The sequence below is a fragment of the Vollenhovia emeryi genome, unplaced genomic scaffold, assembly GCF_000949405.1.
Source record: "Vollenhovia emeryi isolate VEMERY1.0 unplaced genomic scaffold, V.emery_V1.0 DF939149.1, whole genome shotgun sequence".
NCBI classification, from domain to species: domain Eukaryota; kingdom Metazoa; phylum Arthropoda; class Insecta; order Hymenoptera; family Formicidae; genus Vollenhovia; species Vollenhovia emeryi.
Genome location: NW_011967217.1, coordinates 1,916,112 through 1,930,436, shown reverse-complemented (window position 1 = coordinate 1,930,436; position 14,325 = coordinate 1,916,112). Strand labels below are relative to the sequence as shown.

The window sequence follows — 14,325 nt, the reverse complement described above, 5'->3', positions numbered from 1 at the left end:
GAAAACTCAATTTTTTATAGCAGTCAACACAAAAGTATAAAAATAAAATTTCATGGAAGTTTGAAGAGAATGGGGAGGGGCAAAAAGTTTTGAAGGATGGAGATCTTATAGTAATCTCAACTTAGGTACATAAAACATTTACGATTTATGTGTGGGCGAGGAAGGGATCGAGCCCACGCATTCGATTTCCGGGCCATTGCAACCCTGTTCACACCTTTGTTTTATTTGTCAATGTTTAAGTTTCGATCAGTCAGATTTGATTAATAACGCAAAATAAATTTTCTGTATGATGTGAAATTTGAGAATTCACCCTTCAAAGTCCTTTGCTTTCTCCCCTTAAAACTTTTATAAAATTTTATTTTTAGAATAATTATGTTGCTTGCTATAAAAAATTAGCATTTTTATTAAAATGAACTTCTACACATTTACCAACAACAAATTATTCATACGGAAACACAACCTTAAAATTAATATTTAATGTTTGCTTAAGATAGCGCGAATAATGAATAAAAAATTTTCAAAAAGTATTGTAGTTTTGAATATCTATTTTTAGAGAATTTGCTTTTTTGTTTACTCAATATCAGGTTAGTTCACTAGTGTTACATTGATTAGAAAGTGATCGGAATTAAGATCAGAGTAATCTATTGTTCTCTAGAAAAGAATATTGTTCGCGAATTATAATCTTCGTGCTGTACGTCATTTGTTTGAAAAAAATTTTTTATAGAAATGATTCTCTTGCATCTCCACACAAAACGAGTGCAAAGGGTTAACGCGCAAATCGATTTCGTGCGAAAGTGCTCTTCAAGATCCGATCATCGAATCGAGAGAGAAGGGGTTCGGTCCTTGTTGAAAAGGGAATCGGCCAGAAGCCTGCCATCAAAACGATGGGGCAAAACGAGACACTCGGAAAGAGAAAAACGGCGAATGCGACTTGAAAGGAGAAAAGCGAAAAGAGAGAAAATGAAAAGCGAACCAAAAAAAAACTGAACGAAGATAAGAGGAAAGATGGAGAAAAGCTGCGTCTGTATATGTGTATACTAAAACTGTTGCTACTCTTTCTCTCTATCTCTTTCTCTCGATATTGTACGTTGCTGGATGTTAATGTATGTGTTTTGTGCGCGCGATGTGTACCTGTGTGTGCTTTCACTTACCTGACCCGCAATATCTATACTTGCTTGTTCGATCGCCTGCTCACTTTAACAATGAACAAGATTTTGAGGATCGGAAGAACAGTCGATGACCGTGCTCAAGTTCAGCGCGGTACCAATATCTTCACTCGCAAATAAAAATCTGTCTGGGAATAAATGAAAACTTCTGACTTTTATAACCAGTATTAAAATTATTGGTTTCTTTGGGAGCGATCGTAGAAATGTTTACAGGAATGGAATGGAAAAATAATTACGGTAAGATTGTTTTGACAATCATAACGTTAAAATGTTGAAAGAATAAAGATTCTTTATTTCATAATGTAAAGAAATACGGTTAAAGTGCAGAAAAGGGGAAGCAGCACCAATAACCTTGACCCTGACATATGTTGTCAAAGTCTTCTGATGAGTGACTTTCAAGAAGTTTTAGCCGTCGCTCACTGTTTGTTAAAAAGTTATTTACAAAAAGTTTGAAAAGTATACCGCTTAAAATTAATGTTTAGGGCTTAATATATTAATATTTATGTAGACACATGTATGAACAGAAAAAGTTACGAACCCATGTAGAATTGTATATCGCATGAACTAGTTTTGCCCCGAAAGCAGGGGTCGGTGTAGGGTGGACTAATTTTTCTGCCCTTCCCTGTTCATCGTATTTCTACACGTTCTTCGAACTTTTTTTGTAAATAATTCTCTAACAAACCGTGAGCGGCGACTAAAATCTCTCGAAGGTCACTTAGGAAGGTGACCTTGAAACATATATCAAGGTCATTGATATCGGAGCTGCCCCCGCCTTTTCTGCTATTTTACTAGAAATACTAATGACTCTATATTCTTTTCCGTATAACCAAATACGTTCATTTTAACTTGACTTAAAAAATTTTTTCTTGATTAACTGTACTTGTAACATTTTTTATTTGCTGACGTCAAGATATTACAAGCTCGACATGTGTGCCAGATAAATTAAGAAAAATGTTATCACATTTTAAAGGAAACTTCAAATTTTTTGTATAGATTATTAGCACAAGACAAAATATGATATGTAAATTTTGAGTATATACTATTGTCGTTGTCATTTGTCTTTCGATTGACAAAATCTTGTTGCCTGCCCGCTTTGGCTGTTAGCTGTCTGTGTGTGTGTGTGTGTGTACGTGTGAGTACGTTCAACTTTTTCCTCTCTGCAAGCCACTATTCACTTTCCCTCTTCAGTGCATCGTGCTGTCGTTCTTTTTAGAAGCGGTTATTACAGCTCACAAAATCAATATTCAATGCACATACATTCACTGTCATATAGAACAAACACATTTTCTATTGATACACGGGCTGTCTCAAAAAATGTTTACAAAGGAGTCTGTAAGCAAATCCGTCTTTTTTCGAAGTTAGAATTTTATTTGAGCAATAATTTACAACGTTAATTAAGAAAGAATCATGGAAAAATAAATTATCATATGAATAAGAGTTATTAAAAATTTATCTGAGTAATTGACATAGCGCTTGTTGTTAGTCAGAAAGTATTCATAAAGTCGAAACTCTTGTGTAGTTTTTACGAATGCATTCTAATTCCAATTTACAAATCTTATTTTGTATTTAATGAAAAATATTGGGGAAAGGTGTAGATTAATTAAAATCTTGTCTTAAATCTCGCTTAAATATATTATATTCGCTTATATTTTGCTGATTTTTAATATACTACACTAATTAGTTTAATAATATAAAATCTTTGCTAAGAAGGAGACAACTGAGTTATAATAAAAGTAAAATATCGGTTAATGTAAATTTTTTTGGACATCCCAATACTTGAAAGATATTTGAGAGGTATTTGCTTAATTTTTTATACTCGAATGTCTTACTCGAGTTTATTTTTGTCATCAACTGACAAAAATAATTTTATTTTTATAATATTTTAATTTTTTCAAATAGCATTCTAGAAATGTGATTTATACAACACATTGAGTACAAGAAATTAAATAAATTTAATAAACAGAAAAATTTTTAATGAGTCCAGAGAGGTTTACAATGTCAAAAATTGGCTTGCGATTGTTAATAACAAAGCCATGAATGAATGTAGAACTTTTTATTTTTCAGTATATTAAATACAACATTATAAAATACAAAAATCCACTCAGAGTCATATCTAAGTCAAGAATTTTAACATTCTAGTCTAATATAACGAAGCAAACTGTCTTCATATTTATGGTTTTATATAATATCTGCAGAACCACGAGAGATATCAATTTGAAATTTATACAGGAGTCGTAAAACACACTATTGTGCATAAATTATATCTGAAATCAAAGTAAAAAATATTGTTACAATTTTATAATAACAAATAAGCCGAATTTGTAAAATTTTTTCGTTTTTTAGATGCCATGTAGTTAATTTTATATTTATTTTCAATTTTTCAAGTATAATTTCTAAAAAGACGAAATATTCTTGAAATTTCCCAAAGCTGTTATTTATTTTACCGGAATCGTAAAACCATAAATGCAACTGTTTGCTTCATTACATTAAAACGTTAAGATTCTTGACTTGAGAACGACTCTGACAATGAGTGGATTTTTGTACTTTATAATGTACTGAATATCCTAAAAAATGAAAAAGTTCTATATTCAATCGCGACTTTGTTAACAATTAAACGCAAGCCGATGTTCGACATTTCAAACTTCTCTAGTCCCTTAATTCCTTTATTTCCAATTCTTCTGTTTCTCTTCATTTATTTATATTTAATACGTTCGTCATTTCGATCTCGCCAACTTCTCAGTCTTCACGGTTCCTTAATTTTTATGCACTTTTATCATTACCCGTTGATATTATTCAAAATATTGATATGCACGCTTATGCCTCAAGTCGAATGAGGAAAGGAGCAAAAAAATATTAAAAAGTAAGAACTCGTTGGAAAATCAATTCTTGCATAATTCTCGTAATATTACCTCTATTTAACGGCATGTCAATCTAAATCTATTTGTTCGAGTTCTATCCAATGGATACTTTTTACTCAATCGCGTTCAATAACTTAAGTAATTAATTATAAATTATGAATTAAATGATTAACAAATAAATGAATTAATTTTTATAGAATCAAACATCCGCTTGTAGCAATGCTCAAATATGACCTATAATTAAACGTGTTGTTATAAGTATATTAAAAAAAATCGTTAAATATGTATAAAAATATATAGTCGCTTATTCTTTTCTCCTCCTTGATTCATCGATCGTTTCATTCACTCGCTCATTCACTCATTCGCTACCCTTTCATTCACCCTCCCACCTTCTTCCACTCCAATTACGCGTGTGTGTGTGTGTTTTACTTTGCACTTATCCAGCTATTTGCAACCCTTTGAGTCCTGAAGTTTCTCGCATCAGGATTTCTCGTCGAAATTTGTCTCGATGAGTTTTATATTAAATTATTTTATATATTACAATCGTCACGTATAATGTCACCATTAACGTTGATATCAATTGTTTATTATTCATTGTTTTAATGTGGTAAATTAAATTTTAAACCAGTTCTATTTATATTCCTACGAGATACTCTGTCACTTATATTTCTACATTTTATTTTGTTGTTTCATTTAATCTAAAAAATTTCTGTTAAAAAATTAAGATATTATTTTATTTCTATATCTTTAGTTTTAGATTTAGATTTGACAAAGTTCAATCATGATAAACATCTTTATGGACGAATTTTCTTTCTTTTTTTTAAATCGATTTAACCGATCATGCCGGCGCCGCATATTCATGACTCAAAGAAGTCGGGGTTTATGACCTGCCTTGTGCATTGGATCGCACTCAATAAAGGCGTATTCTGTACCTTGTGATGTATCTTTATGTATCGTTCTTTTCGTTACTGATTGTGAGTGTCCAAGAAATTCCCACCTATCGCCCAGAAAAAAAGAAACACTGCAGACGTGGATCTTCTCGATCGCGCTCGATCTCTCTTCTGCTCTCGAAACGCGAGAAGAGCGCAGGGATGATCGACGACGATCGAGGGATCGAGCCTGTTCCGCCGAAACTCATAGAGTATCACAAAAGGCAACGCCCCCCAAATAAAATACTAAACAATAAAAAGAAACAAAGACCGAACGAAAAAAAAACACGAGCCTTGTCAGAAGGAAGATATCCACCGTGTGAAAACAAAAATTAATAAACAACGCACAACAACGGCGACGACAATTACAGCAATATTATAGCAACAGGAACAACATCTACAACTACAACATGAACAACAACAACAGCAACATCAACAATAACAACATCGCCATTGACCGATACAACATCAAGAACAACAATAACATCAACAAATCAACAACAACAAGCAACAACATGCCGACACGTTCGTACCGTCGTACCGCGTTTGACGCTACCTGCCGGTCGGGCTCATACTCTTTCAATTGTTCTTGCCCGTCCGTCTCTGCCCACCTGTCTCTGCGTCGCGGGCAGGTATCGCGTACAACATATGCGATATATATATGTATATATATACGTGTATGGATATGTGTATATATATGTATATAAATACGTAAATATACATTGATGGTACGCCAAGGCGAGCCTAAGGGCGACGTCGTTTGTGTTAGAAAGAACAAGGAACAAAGGAAAACGATTCAGAAAAGAAAAATCTCTTAGAAAAAAAAACTAATAAACGAGAGAGGACTCGAAATACTTGTCACTCTGTCCCACTCTTTACGCGCGCCACCACCTCAACATATCCGGCCACAATATCCACCTCTTGTCTTGCTTGCCCAATATCCATCACCGATTTGTCCATTACATATACCTTTGTCTATATATCTAAATATATAACTACTATACTAATATACCACTAATATTACTATATACTATATACTTACTAAAAGAAAGATACGAAGGAAGAATGAAGAGAGATTCGGCTCTTTCTTTCTATCTTTCTCTCTCTTTCTCTCTCTATCTCTATCTTTCGCTCTCTAACACTGGTGGTGGTTGTCTGTGTTGTGCTGCCTCTGTCTGTCATAGAGCAAGGAGGCCGGCATCCGCACTCTGGTCGCACTCGACGACCAGGGAGGTGAGTGAATTCCGCTTGTTAGAAATTAAGTAACGGCCGAAAATGAGGATAGGATGTGAAGGAACGAGGGAATTACACGTTGTCGTATAATCACGCACGTCTTACAATTTGACACACTGTCTATCATCCGCAAGCGTTATCCGCGAGTGTCCTTCTCACAGGCATATGACACACATACCCAACGTATATAACGTAACGGAGTCTCGAACGGGAAACTTGCGGAAAAGTACGCATAAGTGATTCATGTATTCTGCGATTTTACTTAATTTTTTTTTATCGCAAGCAAGTGATACATTAATTCCATCGAGTGAAATTAATCTGGCGTTCAATAGCAAATTTATTTTTATTTTCATTGTAAAACGAGATCTCTTTACTTCGTTGAATTTTTTTTATGTATTTGAGAAGCTAGGCCGCTTCTTGTAAAAAAAAACAATAGATATTTGAAACTAAGGTTTACTTGATTTGTGTGAGGGTTGCGTAGATACTTTTCGTTCAGTTTCTTGCATTTTCTTTGTGTGTTTTATATCAAAACTAGTCAACGATATTTAACAATATTCGGGCATCCCGTAGATTTTACCCTAAACGCTGTTTATGCTTGCTACTTGTGGGAGAGTTCCAAAAACCTGCTAAGTCTTTAAAATACACTTACATAATTATTCTCATGATAATAATTAGATGCACGCATGACGGTATAACGATTAAACACTAACTCTTCCGGTCGTGCGTACGAAGGTACCTGATAAAGAAGGATTTTAGCACAAGATGCTTTTTCTATAAGAAACTCTATGCTCGACATTTAAATTTTCTTAGCGAGCCCGGGACAGTTTATAAAGCGACCGAAAGGGTTAATGCAGTGATCTCGGAGAATCGGTATTCGAAACGCTCGTGGGTTGTAGCTGCTAAGCAGAAGGAAGTTGTCCTGTTAATAAGCTCAGTCCTACCGGAGGTATTACGAATATATAAGTCCGCCATCCCCAAACCACTTTCGTTAATTGTGATTTATGTGTATGCGTCAGATATTCAGCATGTCCCAATTCGGTAGCGCCGAAACTCGCAGGCGTAGACGATACGCGGAATTCTCGCGGAACATCTCACTGTTTTTGCGCGAAACGTTAGGCAAAATCTGATAGAACCCCCGAGGTCGGATTCCTCGTTCAGACGCGAAGGCGCCTGTTATACGCGCCAGGGTAGAGTCCAGCTTTGGATTCTGGTCTCCGAAATATCGATCGATCCGCGCTCGGATTCACGCGCCTGAAATTGCCTCGCTTTGACGCGGTTTACCGATTTAATACTGTGCTTCTAACGGGACGGCGGACTCGACGGTCAGTTCCGCTTTAGCTTCGCCCCCTAATCACCTTTACGTACCCAAAGAGGGTTTAGACGGGGACGATTAACGGGGGAAATTGTCCTTATATCATAATAGAGCATCAACAGTGAAGATTGTTTCGTGTTCGATTAGCAAAATCGATTAGGGAGATCGACAGCCAACTGCCACTGCACAATCGCAAGTTGTATACTATTACTGGTCGGATCTACTACGATTACAACACCATCGCCATCACTGACACTACTGATACTGCTGACATTACTAACGTTACTACTTGTACCATTACACTATGTTCAGACTGTGCCTTGGGTCGTCAAGGAGAATTTTCATTAAACTCAAATTACATTCCGTTCAAATTCGTTGAGTTCCGAAAGTATGAAGTTAAATTCTTTTTTCTTTAATGACTGTTCGCAAAAATCAAACTATGTACTTTTTCCACGTATGATACGTCTACTATTCGTCTCTGACTGATGCCGAAAGAGACCTCGTTTTGGGTTTCATTGAATTTTGAATGAAGAAATCATTCTCCCGACGATCCGACGAGTGCCAGCTCATGCAACCACGACGCGAACTATTCAGGCCCGTTTTTACCCTGTCACTATGTCTCACCACCACTGACATTAAAGAAATCCAACATAGGGCAAATTCTCACGATATACTTTGCCGGCCACAACATATACACGGCGTGAAAATGGGCCTCCAGCAATGAATCAGTCATCGCTGCCGCTGCTGCCGCTGCTGCTGCTGCCGCTGCTATCGCCGCCACTATAATAACTTGCCAGCATTGACGCGAAACGGCTCGTACACGATCCAACAATTTGCGCGGATTATTAACGCGCAAACGGACATCACCATTGCATAAACAAGTCATCGCATCAACTTTGCATCGATACCCCTCACCAGTATCTTTCTTACCAACATATTGTATATCGACATTTTCGAAACTTTATCTCTCAATATGTCTCTCATCTTTATCTTAGTACCAATTTTTAGACCCTTGGAGTTGAATAGTACACAAATGAAGTAGAAGAACAACACTTTCTATCTCATTGTATACTATTTACTATAATTTTTTCTTATTATTGCGTAAACTGTTGGACCGCATGTAGGAACCGCTTAACGAGATCAGACTTGCTCTCGTGTGTTACTAACAGTTGCTGTTCGGATGGTGTATTCGATCGTGATTGTTCCGTTTCTTGTTTTCCATATCCCGCCTTTTTCTCTGTGTAAATCGATTACACACTTACATACATTTTCCATCTCGCGCCCTTTTTACTCCCCGTCTCTCTTTCCCTCTCCGTGTAGAGGGTCTCATACTTTCGCCCGGCGACACATTAGATGCGCTCGCGTGCAGCGAGATCCAATAACTAGCATCTGACGTGTGGGAATGGTCTTGCCGTGCCTTCGAAATTTTCGCCTCCCCTTCACACCCTTTCGTAGGTGCGATGAGATTTAAAAGCGTGCTAAGTACACCCTTACACCTATTGAACGCTGTTATCGCGCCTGCTTTCGTACACGGGGCGTATTGGAGTAATTCGGATGGTCCCAGGAATTAGGTCACACCGGGACAGTTTTTGATAATCGCAAGTGCCTCATCGTACTTCATTCTGGGGTAAAACTAACAATGAGACAAAAGGGGACCCCGCCCCAACCTTGACATGTGTTTTCAAGATCATCATGCTGAGTAACCTTTAAGAAGTTTTGGCCGTTACTCGTTGATTGTTAAAAAGTTATTAATAAAAACGTTTCGATATTAGAGAGATAAATATAAGATAAGAGATATATACAAATGTATAAGATGCATAAAATGTATAAAAGAAAATTAATGTACAGGCATTGTGTAGGTAATTTAGAAAATTGAAATTCGTAAGAAATTTAAATTGAAAAGGGAAAACCCATGCGGAACTGTACAAATGATTCCACAGGAAATGTGTTGGTCGGGGGAGGGAGGGGATCGAGGAGACTTTCTTCTGCACCCTCATCCGGAGAGATATATACCTAATCCAAATCTACTTCTAATTAAAATTTAAAATGAGGATGCGTAGAATTAGAATACGCGGAAAGTTAATAATCCACGTGGGACCATGCAACAATGGAAATAGTTTTGCCTTGAAAGGGTGCTTGGAGGGATGGGGCTCGCCTTGCGCGGCAAGTCGAAAATCCATGTGGAAAAAATTTATTTTCTGAATAACTTTTTAATAAACAATGAGCGATGGCTAAAATCGTCCGAGCGAGGTATCTCTTTGCTCATTTTTGCCCGTTATTGCAGTTTACATGACTGTCTCATTTCTAGCAAGTCAAGGTAAAGTCGAGATAGTATTACGCGAAGCCATAATCATCATCGTTACGATTCTCGACCATAGCCGTCGTCAATTAAGTGATTTCTAGCCGCTGTACGTAAAGCGATTACGAGCGAATATTGATTCCAGCATCACTTTCGTTATCTGCCTCGTTAATCATTGAAAGTGTCGCGATGTCGCGCTCGTGTCGCAATTAGTCCGATCGATCCACACTCCACAAGGTACATGCAGTAATTCTCTGGACTGTGTACTTTATCTCTTTATTGTACACTGTATACTGTAGCCACTCGCGAAGCTTACAGCTGTGTCGCTTTCAATCTACATGTAAAATATATATAATATATTTATAACTACATACATATGTATCTCTTTATGTATGTACATATTAACACGTATTTGTCTATCTAGTGTACATGTCAAGAAAGTATATACCTCGTAACTTTCGTAAACGCTTGTGACAGTAGATATCTGTCTGTCTGTCGTGACTTGTTTTATTCCTCTCCTCTCTCTCTCTTTGACCTGTTATCTTCTCTCACACCCCCTATTTCTATCTGTTTGCCTTTATCATTTCTCTATATCTCTTCTTTTTTCTTTCTTTTTGCAATCTCTGCGTCGAACGTGCAACTACTCTCTGTCGGCCGTCGTCTTACCAAAGTAGATACTGTCCCCGCTTTGTCTTACAATTAGAGTCGCTGGCCGAAATGTAATGTGCGCGGCGCATATACGTCATTAGGAAGGATTATATGTATATTGTATAAATACAATGTTTGTGTGAGAATCGAGAGTCGGTCGTCCAATTGAGAGTTCGGTACGAAGTGAATTAACGAAGAGGCGAAACGTCGTAAAGAAAACTCCGCTCGGCGCGATCGCGTCAATCACGCTAATCACCGACTACCAAAGGCGAAAGTAATTAGCAGTGACCACTGCCACCATCGTTGTCATCATTATTGTTGTCATCGTCATCATCATCATGGCCGATTAACCGTGTATTCTGAAACACGTTCGACTCTCATGAGACGCGTCGGTGACGATCGCTTGAGACGCACTTTATTATCTGCGTTATTATTACATTGGAAAATTCACAAGGAAACCTAGTGAAAATTGCACAGGACCACAAAAAGTTTGGAAAATTATTTGGAGCCAAAGTAGGCGTTTCTTATAGATTTTGGATCGCCGTATCCAAATTTGTGACTCATTTTACTTCTTCACATCTAGTTTTTTTTTTAAGATAATTGAAGAACATCTGCGAAAAGACGTTGGAAGGAACATTTGAAGAAAGTGCATTTGAAGCCAAGTCTACTGGTTTCGAACTTACCTTCCAAAAGTTACAAATACAGATTAGAAACTTTAGACTTCAGACCTTTTTGAAACTCGTACTGAGAGTAGCAGTTCGCTCCATGCCCAACTCAGCGTCTATAACTTATTTAACTTACTCTTGCGTAGATCTTACAACTTATCTTCCAAAAGTAACAATTAAAATCGATTTATGAAGCTTAAGAATGTATTGGATAGATATCACAATTAATGCTGTCATCGCAAACTTGACATTCTTAATAACGCGCCAAATTAAGACGCGAATTATTTCCAATTCTTTTACTCGCTCGTTTAAAAATTATTAATTGATTGTATATTACTATTTTAACATACAATCTTACGGGAACTTTCGAAAAAAATTAATAAATTATTCAAAAACTATCAAAGACCAAAAATTTGATTTTTCTGTATCATGTTCTTCAAATATGTAAAAATGTTTCTGTGACGCTTCAAAACGATTTGCTTGCTCGTTTCGTTAAATTGTGATTTCGTGAATTTCTTACAATTATTTATTAGAATTCATGTTCTGTTTAATTTTAATTTTCTAATTTTTGGATTAACTTTTGGAAGCGCTGATCCATCTAATACATTCTTAAAAGGTTCTAGCGACTCATGTAAATTGTGTGACTATTTGTTACTCTATCGATTTGTTTTATAACAATTAGGTTATCATACATAATTAAAGGTAAGTAAAATTTCTTTTTGGTTAATTGTACGTTATTTAATTTGCAAAAATTAAATTAAATCAGTTCCATGTGAACGCACTTTGATGCCATACCTAGTTTTGCTTTTCCCCTAAATGTTTCTTTCAATCTTCACAGATTTTTCGCTTCTTTTCTCGATTATCTAACAAAACCTCGAACAAAACTAGACATATAACGGAGTAAAATGAGTTATAAATTTGGATTCAGCAATCCAAAATCTATAAGAAACACTTACTCTCATTCCAGTTAATTTAAAAAAAATTTGGTTGTAGTTCCGTGTTATTAGACAAATCTCGAAACATCTTCACTTTTTTCTCAACAGCCAATCACTTTTAGGCTCAAACTTTTAAGCTCGTTTTGCGACTCCCCTCGAAACATCATCCTGGAAAGTTATTCCACCCCAGGGAAATGAACAAGGAGCAATGTGATTTAATCTAATAATTTTCGCTCCTATTTCTTATTACGAAGAAAACTCTTTCGGAGACGACGTCTCTAGCCGATAATCAATATTTCTCTCTTTCTCTCTCTGTCTCTCTCACTCCCTCACTCTCATTCTCGCTCTCACAATGTCGCCGACGCATCTCGCCCATTTACGCTCCATTAGATTGTCTCAGTCGTCATTACTCTTAATATTGTGGACGTCGTGTCCGTCATCGTTGTTATCTCTCTATTCTTTCTATAATTTCTCTACTATAACGTAAATGCAGTAAATGCAGAAACCGATTGCAGTCGTAGCTGATTGATCGTGATATAATACAATTAGAACCGATAAGTGAGAAATTGGGTTAGCTCGACGCGGGCCTCTCTCAGGCCTCTCTTCTTAAGTCGAGCATCTTTCGGGGGGAACTCGAATTATTCAGATAACTGCCGTTAGCGAGTCCCTTAGGAAGGTCTGTTGTTAATATTTAAAAAAAAGTTAATGATCAAATAATGATGCTGAAACAGCACGACTGCGATTGATTGATGAAGAAGCGTGCGAACGATTGTAGTTACTTGCGATTAGGATCATGTACGTATAATCTCAGAAATATCGATATCACGAGATTTTTATTTTAGTTATTATCGTTATTATTATTTATTATTGCTATATATTATTATTATTTATTATTATTACTTATCGTTACCTATTCGTTTGATCTCAATATTATTATCTGTTTATTACGCGCGGCACGTTCTGTCGAAGAACAGCATCTTCCGGATTCTGATTTTCTTTTACGCCCGCAAGCGCAACTTGCGGTAAAGTCGCTGCGAATGATCGACCGCGAATTAGCAACCTTGCAGTTGTATTAATGTTTTTTCTACCCCCGTCAGAAAGAACTGTTGCTTTTGGCTCGACGGGACGTGTCCGTGCGATTTTGTTTGCTTTCTTGTTTGTGACTTTGTTCCGCAGTTAATTCACGCATCCACTGAGAAAAACGATTCTTTCGTTTCCGTTAATGTGTGGCACCTTCGAACCTGTCGTAGACCGAGGAGATCGGAGCGAACACTCTGACGATGTTAGACCACCAAGGCGGTAAGCAGTTTCTCAGTAAACACCAATAAGTCACTGTTTCTCTCTTTTTCTGTCTGTCTGTCTGTCTGTCTCTCTCTCTCTATTTCTCTGTCTTGCGAAGAACGAGCGAACGATGCGATAGTTCGACGAGTACAAAATATTGAAATAAAAAGAGAAGGAATAGCTCATGATAAGCGGAAAAAAAATGGCAGAGGAGAAAGCAGCATAGGAAAAGCGAAAAGATGCGAAGCGAAGAATGGCCTTCATTAGCCGCCAATTTGCGTTTCCCTTCGGAAAAGGTGTGCTTTCAATGCGTGATTATCGGAATCCCGATGGAGTCGCGTGGAATGAATCGACTGTGAACGGTCGACCGTTCACGGGAATATTCTAGATTTTCGCCACGCAAGGAAAACGGGACACCAGCGGCGTGGCTGCAAATACCAAAAATTTGAATTTAATTAATTAGCATGAGATGAATTTTTTTTCTTTTTTTCATTTAATAATCTCTCCCGCGAGGTAACGTTTGCGAATCAGTGCTGTCCAAGTCGATATAAGATCGACGGCAGTCGACCGTGCCAGTCGATTCTCTTTTTTTTGCTGAGGGGTGACAATGACTCATTCGCTGTCATTAGACAGAGGCGAACAAGGCGAGCGAGGATCCAACGATGACGAAAGCGGCTCTCCCGCGTCGCCAGCGGATAGGTCGAGTGATCAGTGACGTCCCGTCACTGGTGTCGAACCACCACAGCGACGTGGTCGCTTTTAGGCTCTCACCCTAGGTTTCTTTAGGGTACCCGACGGAACTCCACTCGTTGTCCCGATCCCCCGACCGTATCCCCGATACCGTATCTCCAGTATCTTTCAGCGGCATGATATACTCTATCGATATGTCTACTCATTGGTTGAGTATCCCGCTATCCTCTCACCTTTCTCTCTGTACTTCTGCCTCTCTTTCTCTCTGTCTTTCTCGCCTTCGCCACTTCCTCTTTAGCTTCGCTCTGC

General features: G+C 37.4%; 1 protein-coding gene across 5 annotated transcripts in view; it reads left to right on the top strand.

Annotated features, from left to right (window-relative positions):
• LOC105565806 (synaptosomal-associated protein 25) overlaps positions 1 to 14,325 on the top strand; it is a 52,620-nt gene that overhangs the window by 21,142 nt on the left and 17,153 nt on the right. For 3 of the 5 annotated variants that reach the window (XM_012019310.1, XM_012019307.1, XM_012019308.1), the window contains exon 4: positions 6,138 to 6,186. The exons of 1 other annotated variant lie outside the window; for it this stretch is intronic. In XM_012019310.1, coding sequence (XP_011874700.1) covers positions 6,138 to 6,186 — 49 coding nt within the window. Of the gene's footprint in view, positions 1 to 6,137; positions 6,187 to 13,295; positions 13,345 to 14,325 lie in introns of all 5 variants that reach the window. One more of the 5 variants, XM_012019309.1, reaches the window with a different exon arrangement.